Source organism: Dermacentor silvarum, chromosome 1, assembly GCF_013339745.2.
Source record: "Dermacentor silvarum isolate Dsil-2018 chromosome 1, BIME_Dsil_1.4, whole genome shotgun sequence".
NCBI lineage: Eukaryota > Metazoa > Arthropoda > Arachnida > Ixodida > Ixodidae > Dermacentor > Dermacentor silvarum.
In genome coordinates this window covers 354,128,939-354,150,868 of record NC_051154.1, presented here as the reverse complement: position 1 = coordinate 354,150,868, position 21,930 = coordinate 354,128,939, and the positions used below count along the sequence as shown (strand labels likewise).

Genomic DNA, 21,930 nt, shown 5'->3' with positions numbered 1-21,930 from the left:
CGGTCGCTCAACGCAACGTTTATAGATACTTTTTTGTCTATAAATATTGGATCAACGAGCCTCGAACAGTGCAACTAATTGAGTGGAGCCTTGGATTGCGCAATCGGTACGTAACATCAGCACCGACACGCGAACAGTGCAGATAAAAACTCGTAGGTCAGATTCGGTTCTGTGATTTCTACGAGTTTGTTGACACGCTACGTTGCTAATCTGGCGACGCTGTTTTTTAGGTTGGCTTCGGGTGCTGATAGTACGTACTTTTGCGTGATTTTCCGTTATTCACACACGCTGCGAGTTGGTAAATACTACGAGGTGTCCCTCACGGGAAGGCATGGTCTTCGGATGTCGTCCCAATTTTCTGGTTCTGGAGACAACTCGCGATATACGAAAACGCCACAGTTTTATCGCGGTATGCTTTTACGGACGGAACAATTTAAAGAATATGCAACTACGGACAAATGCTGTGGTCAATAGCTCACGCTATACGCGCGACCATTTAGTTGCAGTCGGTTGGTTAGGGCTTTCATGCGCATTTTCCCCAATGAATGATCTCATTTCAAGGTTCTGTTACTTCCGCTGCGAGACGCAAAGCGAACGTGCAAACTGGATATCGTAATGAATGTTCTACAATAGCATATTTCACGCTTTGACTGGGAATAAGCAGTATTGCCAATTTATTTTCGAAGCAATATTTAAACAGTTTTTTTTCTTAATTTTCTGATGCATCATTTTTCTCCTGAATAAAAAAAACAATAAACCTTCAGTGTGTTGCAGACTTTGTATCCGTACTGCATCTGTATTAACCCTCACATTAAAAAGTAATTGCACATTTCGCTTACTTCAGTGCATCGAATTACTTTTGTTTATGCTGGTTGTAACATATCGCAGTACTCTAAGAACTACTTAGCCTTAAACATCCTTGCCTTTTCTTGCTTCTCTGTCTCTACTTCCTGTAAAAAACATGCAATGATGCGAAAAGCAGGCGGACATCTGGTTTTTATAAGTAGTAGATAACACATTAAACAAAAGCAGATCAAAATTGTGCAGTGAAGTCAGCCGGTTGCATTCCTTCGTGTGAATGATAGGATCTTTTCAAGTTTGGGTGGGTCTTGCATGTCCAGAGCTCATAAAGTGTGCAGACTCATCACGAGGTGTAGGCATAGCCCATCAAGATGGAGGCAATGTTGCTAATGAGTCTGCACTTACATGTATTACTGCATAAACTCGTATAACCATATCCCATCATTACTCAATCGAGCTTGCTCAGTCATATTCACCAAAATTCTACTTATCCGAGCTTGCTCCGACTCATATTCACCAAAATTGTACTTGGCCTAGCTTGATCTGACTAATATTCACAAAGATTCTACTCAGGCAAGCTTGCACCGAGTCATATTCACCAAATATCTACTTAGCCAAGCTTGCTCCGACTTATATTCATCAAAATTCTGCTCAGGTGAGCTTGCACTGAGTCATATTCACCAAAAATCTACTTGTCGAGCTTGCTTTGACTCATATTCACTAAAATTATACTTGGATCAGCTTTCCCTGACTACCACATTACAATATTCACTAAAAGTTTACTCAACTGAGCTTGCTCTTACTCGTATTCAGTCAGGTTCAAACGAACTCAGACTCACAGTTAGTTCGAAGTCTTAGTGAGCCGACGTTTGAGTGAGTTCACCGTGCTATGTATACATTACATTATGTGACCTGTGCGGTGAATAAGCAAACATTGTCTATGAGTACGTGTTGCATCGGGTGAAATAAGGACAACTGTAAACACTGCAGTTAGTTTTCTAGAGTTCAACTGACCGTTGCGTGAAAGCTTCGCCTCATGTCGATTCAAGCAAGTGAATTGGATCTGCATCATATTTTTTGCCAATCCTGCTGGCTGTCCTAGTCATTACTGGGTGGCCACATTTTGTACATTTCAACACAAAGTTTAACCCGCCGTGGTTGCTCAGTGGCTATGGTGTTGGGCTGCTGAGCACGAGGTCGCGGGATCGAATCCCGGCCACGGCGGCCGCATTTCGATGGGGGCGAAATGCGAAAACACCCGTGTACTTAGGTTTAGGTGCACGTTAAAGAACCCCAGGTGGTCTAAATTTCCGGAGTCCCCCACTACAGCGTGCCTCATAATCAGAACTGGTTTTGGCACGTAAAACCCCATAATTTAATTTTAACACAAAGTTTAGTAAATGACTGTAGTGCAATATATTAAAAAAAGATGCTTGCATCACTGCACGTATAACAATCAGAACATGACACAAACACATGCACATAAGATGGACACAAATGATAAATACATAAACAGATGGAATCAGCTAGCCACCACCTATTGAAAAAAAAAAGAAAAAGCACAGGACTACGTATAACCATTCCCCTTGCCAGGTACATGGGCTACAGGAGAAGCACACGTGCAACCTAGCAGTTACCTCGAGGTAGCAGCTATGGACGCTTTTGCATTCGCAGCTGGCCACTCAACCACTCAAATGTGTTCAGTGTGCACTTGTACTTAGGCACACTTTTTATTGTCTGTATCTCAAAAATTTAATCTGGCTCCTCAAAATTTTGAGAATGTTTGGATTCTGAGGCTTGCAAACGTAAATATTTTTATTCCATTTTCGTTCAAGGTGAAGGCTCATACAAAAGATTAGAAATATTGTCAGTGCTCCTCACTTTCTCTCAGAACATAAGTGGTCTGTTATTGAGATTCTAGCAGCTTTTCAGCAGCAAGAAAGGGAATCAGCTTCCCCTGTTTTCAGCATTGGGTTAATGCAGGCAATTCAGGGAGGCATAAAGTTTTGCTAGTACAATCGGTTCGGGAATACCAGATTAGACTGTACCTTGACACTTTCCTTGTACTTTCTTATTTTGGTCAAATAACCCAGTTTGAAATGGCTCCAGTTAGCATGATGCTGGCTTTCATTTCCAGGAAAGGAATCATAGCACCTGCTCCAGTTGCATATGTTTTTGGTTATCAGGGGTATTCAGCCTCACTTTAAGGATAACGTGCTGAAGCAGGTAGAAGCACACGCATGCCATTAGCGGATAGTTTCGATAGCTTCTTACCTTACACTTGCCACCATGAATACAAAATTTTAGCGTTCGATTTTGTTATTAAACAAACAAACGTACTCCTAACCAGGTATTTTAATGTTAGCCGTGTGGCTACGCGGCTGCGCTACGTACTGCAGCATATTAACTTAAGCTTCTTGACACAGATTGACAACACACTAACAGCGCAAGAAACAGGACGAGAAAATAGACGACGCCCATGTCTGCCAGAATGATACGATACTACGTACACTAGTGACTGCAGCTCCTAAAAAAATGTGGTGTCGGCTTTTACGCCTTTCGAAATATTCAGAGAGCACTTGTATGAATAATTACAGCACAGGCGCCGAGACGGACGAGCCAGGCTGGCGCTAAGATAAACGTTCACAACACAAATTCCATTGCACGTTCAGTAATTACACACAGATCATTTGCGGCTTTGTTCAGGGGCAGACGTGAGCTTTTGGGTTGGTGCTTGCTGCTAAGTTTGGTGCAAGAATATTGCTAGGAGCAGGAACCGCTAATGCACAATCACGAGCAATACACACACATCCGTTTTTCAGAAGCTGACGTTAATCACGGGTAGCGCGAGGGTCTCTGCGTTGACATGACGACTCCGCTGCAGCCGAATTCCGAATACTGCATATGCGATGACAACAGCTATAGGGGCTTGTTTATAGGTCCTCTTGTAATTTGTTTAACCGCGGGTAGAACGACACAGGCATAAAACACACACAAGACAGCACACAACGCTGAACGACCACCTGCGAACAGCTGTTTACGTCCGCCATTTCTCCTCGTATTGAACTTCGCAAACCGCTGTAGCGCACTCCAAAACAAACTAAACTTTGAAGCGTTTTTAAATTACTAAACGCACGTATTATTGGTTCTAATAAAGAGAGGTCAATTATATTATAACGCGCACGTCTTTTTCATTACATTAAACGAATTTATGCGGCGTGTGCGACAAAATCTGGCAGCAAGCAACTCTGGGCGTCGCATAATCGCATTGTTTACATCGCACCATGTGAAATGGCCGTTGCGAATTTCGCATCTGCGAAAATCGCAGCTGCGAAAATCGCATTGCAAAATCGCACCATGTGAAACAGCCTTTAGGCGGCGCGGCGTACTCTCACAGCGGTTGCTAAGGGTGTCGCGGTGTCGAGCGTCGCCGGCGGCATTTCAGCCAATCGCGTGCAACCACGGTTGCTGAGCGCTGTGGCTTCTAGATTTTCAATATACGCGACCGGCCAAGCTCTGTCCATACGCCTCCCGAGGAGCGCATGCGCTCCTACATTCTCGCACGCTGGTGCCCAGTCACATCAGACGCTGAGCACATGTTCCTCAAGATCAGCGGTGAATTTGCTGACGAGAAATCGGAAGCGCGTCCTACTAAAACCCCTATATATAAAAAGTAGCGCCATTCTTAGATCTTGCCGCCACCGCGCTCACCCCGGTGTTTCCTCCTCGCCTCCGCCAGTCACCCCAGCCTCCTCCGCTCCCCCATTGGCGAATCCGTGTCACGTGGAAGCACGCGTGGCGCTTTGTACATTTTTTTCTTTCCAGCGCGCTCCGACTGCCATTCTCGGGCCTGTGCGAAGAAAGTGCTGTACGCACAAACTGATCAAGCGTGTTAGGGGACAAGAACTTCGTTGTGATGGCATGCTGCTGTGCCTTAAGTTTCCACAGCCGACAAGGCGATGGCAACATGCTTTTTTTGTTTGTTTGTTTACCGACCGGCGAGCGCAAACGCTTGCTGCACACTTGGTATTTGCGCCGTCTCGCATCGTCGCGTTGCTACATCCAAAACGGCATTATTAAGGCCGGTTACTGACTGACGAAGCAAAATCGCGCCTCAAAAACTGCCTGCGCAGGGCGCGATCGAAGTTTTCCGCGGATTTCCTCTGGTAGCGCGTTAGCTGTCGTCTGCCACGGCAGGCCCGACGTAGGCGCCGCAACTGTCGATATCGCGCCTAGATCGCGCTGGCCGTGCCGAGCGCGACAGCGGAACGGAGGAGGAGGGGAGTGTTTGGCGCTACGTTTTATATATAGAGGCTTTAACTAAAAACTGCCTTCTGCGCCCACTAGGCAGTGTGTTACGGCGCTGCTGTTGACATGCCAAGTTGCCCATAGCGCAAGAAAAACGTATGAACAGCCACCACCCTTCCGAACTGTAGTGCTTCATTCCCTAAAAATGTTGTCGCATATGAGCATGGAAAGTCCTATGCCCGGCAACGTTTGGGGATTCTGCACGATTAGGTCCGTGCCGTGCAGCAATTCCCTCCAAATCAGCCCGCCGGTATTCCATAACAACTCTGACACATAATTCCGCTCTAAAAACTGCAGCGAAATATATATAGATGTTCCATTAATATGTTTCCGCACTATAGAAAAATGGAGCATGGAAGTCGAAAATGGAGAATAGAGAATCTTTCAGCGCTGCTGCATGCAGGTCTTCTTTGCGGTTTCGGACAGACTGATTACAAATACGAGAACCTGAAAAGTAATCATCCAGAATAAAATTGTATAAAAATAAAACTGCACGGAAGGAGCAACGCATTGCCCGGGCGCATTTTAATTCTGTATTTCTCAAAATGGGTGCTATAAACGTGAGGGTTCTAGCAAATGATCGAGTTCTAGCTGGCTGACTTGAATTACAACATGGCCCCTAAAGCATTTAAAAATTAAGCCAAGTGCAGCAGCAGCGGCGATGGACGAGTGGCGGGGTGGGGAGACGCCCCGATGCCCTTGCGGACAATGTGATTCGTCGATCCTTCTCTACGCCTATATACATAAGGCACGTTGTACCAATGCACCACGAGTTAGGTGTGGCTGCGGGCGACGTAGGAATGTTTGAGAATGAACGTTCCACGATAACTTCTTCCCCGTGCAAGGGCAGAATGTGAGCAAATCTCTCTTCTCTATGAATGCGGCACCTTACAGAAAACAAGGCAACCAAGAGAGTATCACCATTGCCTGGAGAATCATCGTAAGGTAGAAACGATTGTGCCGACTAACACGAGGTGGCAATCACTTGGTGAATGTTTAGTGATAGATTACGCTATTATTGGTCAATGCTGCAAATTAAAACGTATCCAGTAAATCACAGCTGTAACCATTTAGGGCGGCTTTTTAGTCGCAAGTGAATTGGGGATTTTCGATAACGTGGCTGGCACCGCTCTTCTGCAGGCGGCAGCTGTGGTTCGCGGACGTGCTAGGCAGCGGGCTGATGGTGAGCCTTACACTGGCCGGTTGCATGACGGGCTGCCTAGTTGCTTTCGTCACGTTCTTCGCGTTCGCCGATGGCATCGTCAACTGGATGGGCGAGGCCGCCGGCTTGCAAGGACTCAGAGCCGATGTCAGTCAGTCCTCCTGTCCTCATCTAATTCATTCATTCGTTCCTTCTATCTTTCAATCGTACGGTTGCATGCGCAACCATGTGGTGCTAACGTGAATGTATGTTACCAGAGAAATGCGGCTTCACATGTTACCGTGATACGTTAAGAACACCGCGCATGTATACCGCTGTCTACCGCGGCAGGTTCCCGTGATTGCGTAACATGGCGGCATCCAGATCCGTCCAGATCCCCCCGCTTCGATACGAATTCGCCCTTGCTCTGCGCAGTTCCTCTGCGTCATCACTGTAAGAAATAAATGGTAAAATTAGTCGTCCCTTAACCTCATCTCACGTTGAGGATGAAGTATAGGCGATGTTTTGTCGCTATTACGGAGATCAGTTGCTTTGACGCTGCGGTGGAGATGGCACCGAGCAGGGAAAGTTTTTTCGATTTCCACCTAGCATACGGGCGCAAGCAGCATTAGTGTTGGTGATGCGTTGGCAATTCAAAACGATCCAAAAGCCTAATTCTTCATTGCATCATTGATTGGGTTCTACGCTCTAACACTGCATGTAAACGATGATGTGCTAAAACACTGATATATCGGCATACCTACAGTGGTTCCGTGAAGAGGCTGCTCATGCACAAAGGGCCTACATGTTACGTATCACGTATAACGATAACGTATCACATATCGCGCAAAGCTAAAGTTCTCTAAGGTAGCGCCCTCTTGAGTAAGCTCGGCATGTATACGCCAGCAAATATAATGAGGCCGTGAATGCTGTCAAGGATAAAATTGAGCCAGCAGAGAGGACAAAGAAATGCACAGAACAACGCGAGGGCAAAGTTGTAAATAAAATAAATTGGAAAACATCGCTTCGCGAAACAGGAACAGATGCGTAACATCAAGCTTTTGTTCTCTTTTTTTTTCGTTCGAACAGTGCTAACTTGAGCTGCGATCATATTGTAATCAATGCATTTTGTAGTAGCAGCGCGCGGGACCGGATAAATGCAAGAAAACAGATGAAGCGTTGAGTCCCTGTTTTTCTGTCTCTGTTACTTTCAGCTAAATGGCCATTATCGCAGAGATACCAGGTGTTTCTTTCACTAACATGCTCCAGAACAAATTAAGTGTCAGGAATGATATCAGGAATGCTAGGAAAATGTAACAATTTTATATAAGGCTGTCTATAACGCGAAGCTCACCAAGACACTTCGACGCGACATGCACAATTGAGCTTGCTTGCTTTGCTTTGTTTTGTTTTGCTTAAAGCACACGTCCTCAGGGTCAAATATAGACATTAGGTACGGGAGCGGCTTATAAGCAATATAAATTCAAAAATAAAAGTTACAGATTATACATTGTGAGCTAACCATTTCATAAATTGTTCAGGATGTTGCACCATAACAGTCCATGGCGGGAAGGTGGTTCCCCTCGTTTACTATGCTTAGTAAAAACTACAATAGTTCGGCATAGTAGAATGCCAACTTGGCGAATTTATCTACTCGCTGGGAAGTGTAATCAGCAGATGAGATTAAATCATGGTGTAGGTGCGGCTGATAATATATTTTATGAAAAGAAAAATAATATTGCAACCTAATCTAAATAACTTACTGCAAGGTGCGTGCTATTAATGTGTGAAAAGTTTTCACAAAACAAAGTATTTTGTCATTGCATACCACGCAAAGCAAGGACGCATGCATAGACACGATACATGAAAACGAATTGCAGTTTTGAATACATGTTATTTCTCTCTCTCTCTGAAGGAAACAACACTCCATCATTGTTCAAGTTTTGCAATCCCAACTTCCATCATAAAAAAAATATAGGCTTATGATGCGTGTCTCCTCTTAATGGACTAAATCGGAACCAACTTTAATCAAGATAAACATGATACCAAGAAGAAAAAGCCACGTATTCTTCTTCTCAAACCGCTCGTGCATCGACAAATCCCCATAAAATGAGGGCTTTTCGGTGACCTCGGCCTGCGATTTAATGCCTATTGAGGGATGGGTTCAGACGCTTTGCGTAAACCTCACTTCATTCAATTTCTCGACGCAACTGAATATCTCGCTGTATTGAGAGGTTGTTCGTTGCACCGCCAATAACGCAGTCGGTGAGGCAAGCGTCGCGGCACAATGGATGCGAAGTTCCTTTTCAGGCAGAAGCGCGCGTCTCTGAACGCAGGAAGTGGTAGCTGGCCTGTTCCGACCGTTCGCGTGCGTCTTTGGGCTGCCCTGGGAGCACACGGAGGTAGTGGCACGGGTCATAGCGCTAAAGGCAATGCTGCACGAAACCGTGGCGGCTGCCTACCTCATGAACCAAACGAGCAGAGTCGGGGTAAGGACCCATACCTTCTGGAATTTCATACGGATAATTGCGTTAGATTTTCGCATCAAGGGCTCCTCTATACGTAGAGCGCGCACAAGGGCGAGGCACAAACGAAATAATGGCACACGAAGGCAGCGCTGACTCACAACTACAAGATTTTGTGGCACTACACATGATAAAAAACTGGGGTGGAGATGGAAGACCAGCGAAGCTGTACTATGGTGGGAATGACGTATTTCCAATTATGACTATTAAGATGTGATGGTGTAATAGGTTATTTGAACTGTTAAAGAGTGAGAAATATCAATGATCCGGTGGTTTTCATTTATTTAGTGACCACAGGGACCATGGCCTTATGGTCGCTACGGTACACCGCCATAGGGTGTACGGCAATGTTTGGCACGTTCTTCATAAACACGTCACTAATGCCGCGTGCATTCGGTGCGAACGCGGGCAAAACGCCGCCGCCGTCGACAACAGTTCTGCGCGTTGCGAAGCATCAGTTGCCATATCAAATTAGTAGCGAGCTATACGGAGTAAGGATAGTAGTTTTATCGGCTGTATAAACTTGTACACATTCGCTTACTAACTGAATTAACAAGGATGGTGTCAGCGCGCACACGCAAACATGAATAGATCACGCTAGATGACTGCACACTACCGCTGTCAAAACGCTGGCGTGAGCAAGCGCGCCAGCAACAGTGAGCGAAGCTACATGCGGTCTATCGCTTCAACGGATTGAGCGGCGAAAGCACAGCCCATACAAAGATAGGAGCCATGTTGCAGATCGCTTTCAAGATACGGTGCGCGCGAACGCGCGTCGCCACGCAAAGTACAAGTACGCTGTTAATTGCTCGCAGAGCAAAAGCTGCACTCCCTCCCTCCCGCGCTACCTTCCCGCTTTCCTTCTTACGCGTGGGTGATTGAGTCGCCAGTGCCCTTTGCGCCCGGTCCCAAGATGCGCATTTGGTGCCGCATCTAAACGTCGCCTCCCCTCCCTCTCTCCCGTCCCCCCACGGCCTTTCGCGCGACGGAAGAAGTCGCGTTTGCTCTCCGCCGTGCGTTTCCTCCCCGTGAAAGCGCGCGGCCGTCGCGCGCTTTCACTCGCACATACAGCACACGGACAATGAGAGTTTTTTTCTACACGCGGACACGACCATCGAAGACTGAGCCCTTAACAGCTTCGCTGTAAAATACGTACCTGCGCGGTTAAATATTTGAAGGTAATCTACGTGCGTACGACATTCTTTCTTTTGTGTGGCGTCCTCGTGAGCGCTCTACGTAGAACAACATTCGTCGCCAACTCACCCAAGCCACTACCCTAGTATCAAGGGTTGTTCTCGTATTGATGGTACTAACTATAAGAACGAAGAGAATATCCGCAACCGGGATATCGTTCATTTTAACTCTCCGGTTGAGCGCTACCGTCCAGTTCCACACACAAAACAGTAAACTGCATGCGCTCCTATATCAGTTATAGAACAGCTGCGCCAATTGCACCAATTTGCGCTAAACGGCGCCAAGAGCAGTCCTTTAGGCCACTTCGCTCCAAAACAGCATTTTAGCGGGAAAATGCTTCGATCCTGTGCCATAGGATGCCTAAAAGAACACACACCTTATTCCCTTGATACTACCTGGGTAGTAAAACGAAAACCAAAGCGTGGAAATAGAGGTTACTATAGTCGAGGCCAAGCGAGTTTGTATGAAACACCATGCCACACTCTTACTAGAGCTAAGGAAAAGCGTGACTCAGTTGCGAGATTTAGACTCTGTGTTATCATCTCACAGACCTGCTGAAACACCGTCCCATGCAAGCCAAGGTAACAGGAGACATTAACAAAACAGTTGTATGCGTACGACCTGCAACGTTGCACACAGCTGCAGCTCTTCCCCTTAAAAAAGTATTCTAACACTCAGAATTGGCATGAGATGAGTGTGAAGGGCTGTTTTCAGGTGTGACCAGTTTGGCATGATTACACACGAGGAACAAACAGTAATAGCCGCGGACATTGCATTCTCGGTTTAAGAGCGACGCCACGTGATGATAGACAATAACGGATGCCAGCAGCAGCGGAAGCATTATAGTATGATCACCATCAGTGAACTAACGTTCGTCTCGCCAATGCTATATGCGGATGACAGCCTAGGATCGAATCGGCGTATCCACAGCAGCTGTTTATATAAGATTACACAGAATTCCTAAAAATATCGCCCGTGGCATATAGTACAAATCTACTCCTTCAGCCGGATTACTCAAAGACGCGGACACTACTCGCACGAGAAATCGCAATGCACAATTGAAGATAATTACCAGAATCTCGCTAAGTAGCTTTTAGGCTTTACAACAAATGTTGCAACCTGTGAGTTGGTGAGGCACATCTACTTGAAATGAATTATCAGGATATGACACCTGTTTTTAGACATTCGTTCCCAAAAATATGCGACAACATTAACGTTCCATGTTTGTGCTTCAATGCATAACAGCGCATTTTATTTTAAAAAGTATGGGGAACGGCACGTTTTTACATCCAGTTTGATAACGGTTATCTTAAAACTGGAGCTTGCTTCAAAATGCGTTCCACATGAATGTGCCTTGACAAATAAGTAGCATCAATTCGTAAATTAAAATTGTAATAGGAGCATGCCCTCAAGTTTTATTTTTAAGGTTGCTTAGTGAATTTTTCTGTGCAGGTCAATTATGCGTTCCGACTTCTTTTGGAAGTCCGCTTGTTCGAGTAATCCTACTCAAGCAGCAGATTTCTGCTGTGTGTGCAACAGGCGATTTCATTTCGTGCGGCGGCGTGCGACGGCGTGCGACGGCGTGGTTGATATCAAATATAAATGCAACGCTACGTGTTTCGGATCTGCGAATTTGCGTTGAAAAGTTGTGATAAGTATTATAAAGTGCAAGTTATCTTGCGTAAATCTGATTCAAATAGACAACAGCCTATAGGCGCGTTTTTTTTTTACCAGTAATCCGTAATTCTTGTTGCCCGTTCAACGTTGAAGGTCAGCTAGTACCACTGCGAGGATGAAGGCTGACGCCACGGTTGCTGTGAAAACGCCGCCGTTGTCATAACCTCTGATGATGTGAAAAGTCATTAATCTTGATTACAATACGAACGCAGCAGTGAAAAGTGCAAAAAGTCGAAGGAGGTTTGTAATGTTCAGCCAATCTTATTTCCAGTAAACGCATTTTAATAAATGATGGCCCAAAACACAAACGTCAACACCACCCATGAGCGATAAATTCAATTCTGGGGTTTTACGTGCCAAAAACACAATTTGATTATGAGGCACGCCGTAGTGCACTCCAGATTAATTTTGACCACCTGGGGTTCGTTAATGGGCCCCCAAGACACGGGACACGCGCGTTTTTGCATTTCGCGCACCCATCGAAATGCGGCCGCCGTGGCCGGGATTCGATCCCGCGACATCTTGCTTAGCAGCGCAGCACCATAGCCGCTGAGGCACCGCGGTGGGTTAAGAGCGATGCAAATGCTATGAGCACGCGTTATGAACAAAATATTTTCACGACCCCAAACTACGGGGAAAATGCGGCGATGCATGCATGCCTCTCGGCCGCCATTTTTCATATGGCCGCTCATTAGCATTATTCGCGTGGCTCGTCGCACCACAAATTACGGCGCGAAATCTCTGCAATGGCGGCCGAATGCAACGTCCCGCAATGTCAAATTGACGTTTCCGAAACAGCCCTTCCTGTGACGCCCCTCATGTGATATTCCTTGAGCCAATCAACATGCTGACATGGCGGCCATCTTCACTCTTCAAAAAGTTTGCACCCTTTGGGGCTTATCTCGTCCGATAACAATAATCGTCATCTGTATTGCCAGCATTTCCGTCCTTTAAAGGAATCCTGAACCACCCCTCGGGTTTGGGGAAAAAAAACATAGTCCGCGGGTAGCATACGCTGCTGTGAACATCTCAGCCAATCAAGTTTTGTAGTCGTGCGTGGCGCGCGGCCGGAGCTCGCAGGCAGAGCACGACGTCACTTTTCTCTGAAACGCTCTCTCTTCAACAGAAGCCTGCTCCTCACTCTTTGCTGAACGCTTTACTTCGTTATACAGGGTGTTTCACTTTAGCTGCACCAAATTTTTAAAAATTGCCTGTGGCAGATAGCACAATTATAATCCTTGATCTAAACTACTCGATGAGGCAGCCATTACTTCCACGAGAAATCAAAACGCCTATTTAAATAATTAACATATTTACGCTAATTAACTTTTTGATTAATTATTTTAAGCACATCTTTTAATCTACGAATTATAGCCTCTGAGTTCTCAAGGAGTATCCACTTGGAACGAATTCTAATGACTGAACCAGTTTCCAGATATTAATTTTCAAAGTGTCCGACGAAATGCATGGGCGTTCCAGTTAACTTTGTACTTCAATGCATAAAAGAGCGTTTTCCTCAAAACGTTAACTGGAACGCGCCTACGTTTCGTCGGACACGTTAAAAATTAATATCTCGAAACTGGTTCAGTCCTGAGAATTCGTTCTAAGTGGATACGCCTTGCGAACTCAGTGGCTATAATTCGTAGATTGAAAGATGTGCCGTAAAATAATTATTTAAAAAGTTAACTAGCATAATTATGTTAATTATTCAATTAGGCGTTTTGATTTCTCGTGAAAGTAATGGCCGCCTCACCGAGTAGTTTAGATCAACGATTATAATTGTGCTATCTGCCACAAGCAATTTTTTAAAATGGTGCAGCTAAAATGAAACACCCTGTATAGCAGATTCCCATAGGCGGTTGCTATTGGTCAATAGCTGGCATCAATCTAGAAGGATGTTTGGATGAGTATGCTTCTTCCTACTGTTACTGTGTGCATTTCTTTACGAAGTTTAATGACCAAGCTGAAGTATATAAAGAAATTCTGCTTTCGAATTTCGATAATAATTGCGTATACTTCCGAAACACGCCGACTATCGTCTGCTCACGCTCGGCCGCAGCCGCGCGCGTAGGAATTCAAATTTGGTCACCCTGCTTATCGGTCTCGTAGCCGTCGGGTCTCGATGATTTCGACTAGTTTTGAACGCTCAACTAACTTCGAACCACGCGAAACTTAAGAACACACGCACGCTTACCAGCGCGCACTCACTCTTCGCCGCTCCTGGTTAGACGCCTTGACAGACTATATATTGATAGCGCTTCGTTGGATGTGGCTACTGTCCATCGGTCAAGCTGGCGAAGAACAAAGCAGGTCGGCACCACGTAACACGGTCAGACTGGAGCATATGAGCGCGAGCACGCACTCAATCTCTGAAATGCACAAGCAAACGCTACGCATACGTACTGCAGTTGCATGGAGCTGCGGTCAGCTACGTAGCGTAGATACCGCAGCCGCCACCGGTTGCCGCGACGAGTCCTCTGGGCGAGCGCACTGCGGCTTGCTGAGGACAACCGCGTCTGGCTTTTGCTTGGCGCGTTGTAGGTGCCAAAATCGGAAGTAGTGGCTTCTACGTTAACATCCAGGAGCAATTTTGAACTGCACGCCACGCTGACGTTCAGCAGCCGGAGTGCACGCCCCACTCCGCCGTAGCCTTCGCAGTGCAAAGCATTGAAGATGGCACGGGAGCACCGTGAAGACTATATGTCACGGGAGCACCGTTTGATTGCCAATAACTCCGCTTCTGCTAAACGCATTGAAGTACTTTTTTGCGGCATAGTATTCCTGAAATGGCCTATTTTAACTTCATATTCATTTCTCCTCTTCGATAAAAAGGGGTTCAGGGCCCCTTTAACGCTGCCAGCCCGGTACTTCAAGGTTACGAACGGTATGCGTCTTATCAGCGGGACATTGCATTTTCGACAGAAAAGTAGCGAGCGCAGAGTTTTCAAGAAAGGTAACGCAAGCAAGGCAGATGACGATTATTGTTGTGCGACAAAATAAGCCCCAAAGGGTGAAAACTTTTGTTTAAGAGTGTTGGACCGCCACTGTATATTCAAGAAATTGTAGATGCATTGCGCGGGCTTACGCACGCTTCCATTCACTCTCTTTTTTAAGCACTAACATCGCTATATAGGTGCTAAGGACCAGAAAAAAATTTGCAGCTCCACGTCACGTTTCTTCATCTTGATGGAAACTCAAAAAGTGCATTTTGCAAAACTTACGCTTCCCGGCTCAAATTTTCGAACACGTGACCTTTTGACAGCTGATCAGAGAGACAACATGGCGGATAATGGCCGCCGTGCAACCGTCATGCCCCAATAAAAGGCACAGAATACAATCGATACCAATGGGCTGCTGCTTAACGCACGTCAGTGGGGTCTCAAAACATTGATCACAAGTTATAACGCACATACTTTATTAACGACCCCCCCCCTAAAAAGAATTGCCTACTCGTTTTGCAAAAAATGGCATGTTAACTACGTTTGTCGCTGACTATAACTACATTTAAAGACCCTTTTCGCGAAGCAGTTGCCTTTAGAGGGACGAGATGGCGCTTTCGGCGGCGCGCCGCACATTGCCTCAGCGAAAACGCACGAATACGAAACAATTACAGCTTTTGCACTGCTATTGTGCCATCAGCTGTCGGAAATGCAACTGGGTGGTTGGTAATGCACAGTGCCCATTCATGTTGCGATATATGGAACGATAGAGGAAAGATATGAGCAGTATACTTGGCTGGAAAAATAGTGACTTGCATGCTAAGGAATGGAATGAATCTGTGTGGCCAAGTTCACGTACCGCTGATACATAAGGACTGCTTGTGTTACCGCCCCTTCGCGATGCACTGCTTTCATTGAGAATTAAAAAAAATTGAACCGTCAGCGCTGTATCAATAACCTCCAAAAAAAAAGGACTTCAACCCCAGAACATGACCAAGAGTGAGTACTGCTTGTTACACATTTTTTTTCGGAGGTCCCGAAGTAACAACTGTCGGGGGGACCTCCTAACAAGACATGAAAAGGGGACTAGTAGGATCATGGCAAACAGTGAGTCATGTCATATATTATACAATTTCTACATCATCGGAAATGAACGGTAAGAGAGAAAAAAAATCTTTTTAAACTATCACACATATATTCACACAGTTAAAAAAAGAAAAAAATTGAATAAATCTTAAAGATAACTCGCAGAAATTCAAACGAGGATAAATGGCACGTAAAACTAACAACGAGGAGAAGTATCAATTATAGTCAAAATTCAGTGACTCGGTAATTTGAACAGTACATTGCATAAAGCGGGAGACACATGGTCCGATCCGGCGTCCGACGCGCCGGAACGGCAGCCGGAACCGAGGCGTTTTGCCGTGCCGAAGCGCCGGATCGGATGCCCAGCGTGCGACAAACTGGACAGATTTTCACCGTCCGACGCGTCCGACAACCGCACCGTCGTTTGGCCGCAGCCAATGACAGTGCGCCTGGCATGTGACGTTCTCTGACGCTCCCTCTAGAGAGGCGGCGCCGGCGGGCCGGTTTCTCGTCGCTCTTTTTTTTTTTTTTTCATGCCAGCTGCAACAGCATTGCTACAATTCGTTTTTTACAAGAAATAGTTTCCAGTTCGGTAAAATTATCTCGAACCTGTGCCTGCTCTGCAAAGCAGCACCTAGTACTAGCACTCAGCTACTTGCGAGATCGGCCGGGGCCCGCGATGCGACAGCATTTCGCAGGTAGACAGGACACACCGACTGTCTGAGCGAGGCTACTCGCTTAGCTTGCACGCTTACCCTTCGCATCGACGGCGTCGAGTAATACAATTGTATATAATTACGGGTAACCAGCGTGTACAGTGTTAATCGTGTTGGTGAAAATAAGCGCACTTCGACGAGCTCGGACTATATAGATCGCAAGAGCCGTCGGCCGTGGCGTCCGCCGAGCCAGGCCTACCGGCCCTATCGCTGGCTGTCGGCGGAGCCGTCAGTACAGAACACACCGCTGCGAAGTGTTTTGTCGCTCGCAAAGACGTAATTTTAGTGACAGTGTTCGCGTAAAGCGATGATGCATTGCGCAAAGTTGTTTATTTTGTATTTCTCGACGAGGATACGAAGTCTTCCGAGCGTACAAGCTGGGGCGCAAGATCTGGGCGGAGCTTAGGCACCTCTCGCTCGTTCGGATGCCCGTCCCGTGTGCCCCGAATCGTCGTATGCCGCATGCCGGAGCAAGCGGCGCCGCATGTCGGATCAGATGCCGAATTGTACCGTGTGTGTCCTGCTTGATAGTAAATCAGAACAACATCTAATTAATTATATGTTCGTTAAATTGCACTATGTGGTGTATATTGTGTATAGTGGTATATTGACAAATGGTGTACCACTGCTTCCTGACATAGTAAGTTTCTCGTGCGTTATCTACACACATCCGCCCCAATTCACACGCCAAACTTACACCCACTCTATGGCCACCGTATCAAGAATATTTTAATAGACGCACTCATGAATCAATGCGCCGAAGCATGGGTGACTGCGACTACAGCGAAAGCACACAAATGTTCGAAGCTGAACGTTTCGTGACGGTCCACCATGTAAGCGAGTGAGTAGCTATAGTACGTCTTTGGTTCGAGCTGGTAAAAAGTACAGGACACCTACGTTTCAAAACTCTTGTGCGCAGCAAGAACAAATCTATGGCAACTGAGAACACCTGCGAGTGATTAGGCAGAAAGTGAAGAATCCGACAGTTACTTCACCGAAGAACCCTTACCGAGCCAGAAGCACGACAAGCCGCTGCTTCCAAATTTTTGCCAAGTAATGAACGAAGAGCGACACACACCGATCGTGACTTAATTCATAAGTCAAAAAGTTTGGACAGCAGCGCCGCTTTTAGTGCAAGCCCCGTATATGCTGCGTGCTCGCACTGTTTGGGCAAGGCGCAATGAGCTCCGAAGGCTCTGAAGCTGTGACCAGAGCTTCGTGTCGTCCACGCAGTCACAATCTACAATATCCGTCGAAAGGCAACTTTTCTAAGCCGTACTGGCGTCATGCACATCAATTGCAAACACCGAGGAAACGGGGCAGCTGAGGCAAGGAATGGATGCTTCGCCACATGATCAAACATGGCGGCGCCTACGTTGTCGCCGTGAACAGGGTCCATCTTAGGGTTAGTGTAAACTATACTAACTATATGGGGTCTATAGATAAACAAATTTAGCCGCTTATAGCACCCCTAGCCGAAAGAACACGAATCAAAGTATGCTACCAAGTTACAGTATAGCTGCACTTAAGCGCTTCCGCGGTTGATTTTTCGCCCTCCCTGCGGATCGCTGGACCGTGAGATTGTTCGGGGCCTGGTGTGGCGGAGAAAGCCGACGCCGTGGTGCTGCACGCAGACTGCGTGGGAGCCGCCGTCAGCAGACGCCGCTGCGTTCGAGAGCGGTCGTAGGTGGCTGTTCTTAAGGACCCGCGTTCGAGCGAGGCCACGAGCCAGCAAAGAGACCCTTAATACTTCCCATGAACTCGTTTATACAACTTCGCGCTGTTTTTGATGTATCAATTGTCAGGCTGGCATGCACCTGTGAAGTATATTTTAAAGGAACACTAAAGCAAAACAATAAATCAACTTAGACTGATAAAGTATTCTTCGAAAACTCTGCTGTCGTTAGTTACACTACAATAGGTCAAATATTAGAAGAGAAATTAAATGAAGCTCAAGGGTATTTTTTTTAATTTCGCGCGGAAACCCCAACGTCAGCACTTCAGTGTGACGTTACGATTTCTAAAGTAATTTTTCGTATTTGCTCCACGTTGGCTCAGTAAAAGTTCACTAAACTTACCATATTAACTTCTTGGGTTCCTTTAGAACACAATGTAGTCAAACTTTACCTCTAAAGAATTAACTGGGACCTAGAAGACGCTGTCAAAATCCATGACGTCACGGTAAGTTGGGGCGGGAACTTCAAGGTGGCGTCGTCACTCGCCTCAGTGTTTTTCGTTCCTTTCTGGCTTACCAAGCGGCTTCTCGCGGTAAGAGTGGTTTTCTTGGTATTGTGGAAGGGTAATCTACTGATAAAGAAGAAAGAATTTTGTCCCTTTAGTGTCCCTTTAAATATTCGGTCAGCTCTTAAACTAATAAAGTAAAATAGAACATGGTATATTCTCCTCTTATCCGACACAGATCATGGACATAATCACTTTTCAAGTGGGTTCTGATTATTCCGGATTAAAACATGTACCTCAACCCCCCCTCCCCCCCCCCCCCCCCCGCGCCCCCTCCTCTACATACATGGCAGCAGCATATACAGGGTGTTTCAGCGAACACTTTCAAAATTTATGAAAGCTTGCCTGTGGCCGATAGTAGAATTCTAGTTGATGAGCTGGTCTACTCGAAGAGGCGGATATTACTTTCACAAGAAATTGAAATGCATAATCGAATCATTAACAAAACTTCACTAATTAAGTTTTAAACTAATTACCTTATGGCCCATATTGCAATCTACAAATTCTTGCCGTGGAGATAGCAAGGCGGATCCACTTGGAACGAATTCTCAGGATGATAACAGTTTCGAGATATCAATTCCCGAACTTTGCGGAGAAATGCATTGGCACTTGAGTTACTTTTGTGCTTCAGTGCATAAAACTACGTTTTGTTAACTAACTGGAACCCCACTGGAATTTGGAATTTGAAAGTGAAATTGAAATTTGAATTGGAACTGGAATTTAGAAAGTGTTAGCTGAAACACCCAGTATGGTGAAGAAGGACGCAACTGTTTCGTCCTGTTCCCTGTCGTGTAAGCCTTTTTGTGGGCCTAAACACAGGGATGATCGGTGTATAGTAGGTTGGTAGATAGGTCACCTGGTAGGTTGCCGTGTCAATGCTGCATCCTGAATTTTTGTGTCAACTCGCTGTATTCGAAAAGCACTTAGCGGATGTGTTTCTTCGTCTGTGACGACACGACATTCTAGGTCAAACAGGCGCATGTTTTTACGAAATTAATCTGACAGCAAGAACACGCTTAAATCAGTTCCAAACACTTCCGCATGCGTCCGGCTTTTATATCCGGGGTTACTTTTATTTTTATATCCCAGTTACTTTTAGAAACTATTGGAGGAAATGTGAATTATAGTGCAGGAGTCTCACGAGCATGGAGGAGAAGTCAGCGTATGCTCTCACACAAACTGTTCATCCGGTCCTAGCCTATTTGTTCACTCCTTTCGGCTACAGGCACCGGGCGCGGGACGAGTTTGGACCGGTGGCGCCTTCATGCAGCGGCGCCGCGAATGTAATGGCATGTGACGGCTAGGCTGGGCTGGGCGCAGCAGGCGCACCCGCCAGCTACGCTTCTTATGTTCTGTCGTTTGTTATGTTTTGGGTTACACATGGGTCCAAATAAAAAATACCACATGGAACCAAATAAAAAATAAACATGTTCCTTTCGTGGGAGCACGAACAGTTACTCAAACATTATTGAAGCTGGTGAGGCAATTCAGTTCCATCGGTTTTAATTGCAACCTCACACATGTATATGCAGCGGAAACCCCGGATATGCGCAGTTCGTATACGCAACGGTACGCACACTTCCGACGCTGCTCTGCTTTTGTGTAATTTTTCTAACACAAATAAAGGAGCCGTTCATTTGCAAAAGATTCGTGTTCCGTGTAAATTTTGTCTTCACCTCTGCAGGTGCGGCAGCTTCGAAGCTTGGGCACCGAAAGCGAACACTCAGATTTGTAGTCGTCATATAGCAGTCCTCTCAGTGGCTAAATCTTTTTCATTTAAGGCATTTTTTCCTTCCTCGCGCTTCCCAGCTCTAGCAGCGTCTGGTACACGTCTGTGTGCTTAATCGCCATCAACGCCGGCTTTACACGTGCACCGGCCGCCACCGAAGGTTCTCGTCACACCAAACTGTGAAATATAGACCAAGACTGAAGATTGGGTTCGTTTGTAAGACATTAGAATCGCCGAAGCATCGCAGAAACAACAAAAAATTGATAGAGAACGGAAACATACCGACACATTTGCGATGGGCGAAAAAAAAAAAAATATGAGGGAGGACGTACGTCTATGCCCAGAATTTTTGTACTGCTTCGCCAATTAACATGATTAAATACATGACAATGTTAACATGCACAGCAAAACATCTGCAAATGAACTGCTGAAGTTCCGCATCTTAGCTTGCCGCCATGAGCTTTGTTTACGGGGTGCATTTGCATCGCAATTCGCACTCGTTTTCTACTTTATGTACTACCTGGTGTCACGAATGTGACCTGCCTCGTACAAGCAGTGACATTTCTCAAGGGCAGACGCATGACAATGCGTGTTCCGGTTCGTCAGGCTTTAAATAAGACGCAGTTTCGCCCGAAAGGCGAAGCATCAATTGCGATAGCAAATTAGTATATATAGAGCTATACGTAGTAAGGATAGTAGTTTTATCGGCTGTCTAAACTTGGACACATTCGCTTATAACTGAATTAACAAGAACGGTGTCTGCGCACACAAGAAAACATAAATAGAGGCTCTATTCTCGACACGCACGGCGGCCGCACGGCCGCCATTATTCGTCATCTTGAATATCTGATTGGCTGTCAAGAGGTCACTTGTTTTGAAATTTGTGCTGGGAAGCAGAAGTTTTGCAAAATGCAATTTTGCGTTTTCATCAAAATGTCGAAACATGACGTGGAGCTGCAAATTTTATCGACTAATACTTTTTAATGTTTTTCGCAGCTATATTGCGACTTTAGCGCTTTAAAAAGTAGGTGGACGGTAGCGTGCACAAACCCGCGCAATGCATCTGCAATTTCGCGAATATATGGTGGCGTTCCAAGATAGCCGCCGTGCCAGCTTGTTGATTGGCTGAAGGGATATGTCGAGAGGAGCGTCACAGGAAGGGCTGTTTCGTAAACGACAATATGATGTTCCGTGACGCTGCGCTGGGCCGCCATTGCAGAGATTTTCCGCCATAATTTGTGGTGCGACGAGCCGCGCGAATTATGGTAATGAGCGGCTCGTATGCAATAGCAGTCGCAATAGTAGTCGCAATATGCAATGGCAGCAGAGAGGCATGCGTATCGCCGCATTTTCCCAGTCGTTTGTGGCCGTGAAAATCTTTTGTTCATAACGCGTGCTCATAGCATTTGCATCGCTCTCAGGAGGTGTTGGCGTTTGTGTTTTGGACCACCATTTTTATTAAAAACACGTTTATTTGAAATAATATTGGTTGGGCATAGCAAACTTTCTGCGACTTTTTTTTTTTTTACTTTACACTGCTGCGTTTGTTTTGTAATCAAGATTAATGACTTCG

At 45.9% G+C, this 21,930-nt stretch overlaps 1 protein-coding gene across 1 annotated transcript in view; it reads left to right on the top strand.

Moving 5' to 3' along the window:
- The window catches only part of LOC119444889 (sodium/nucleoside cotransporter 1-like), a 37,797-nt gene extending 17,434 nt beyond the window's left edge, over positions 1-20,363 (top strand). The window contains exons 4-6 of the mRNA XM_037709232.1: positions 6,250-6,418; positions 8,587-8,739; positions 20,313-20,363. Coding sequence (XP_037565160.1) covers positions 6,250-6,418; positions 8,587-8,739; positions 20,313-20,363 — 373 coding nt within the window. The remainder of the gene's footprint in view (positions 1-6,249; positions 6,419-8,586; positions 8,740-20,312) is intronic.
- The last annotated feature ends 1,567 nt before the right edge of the window (positions 20,364-21,930 follow it).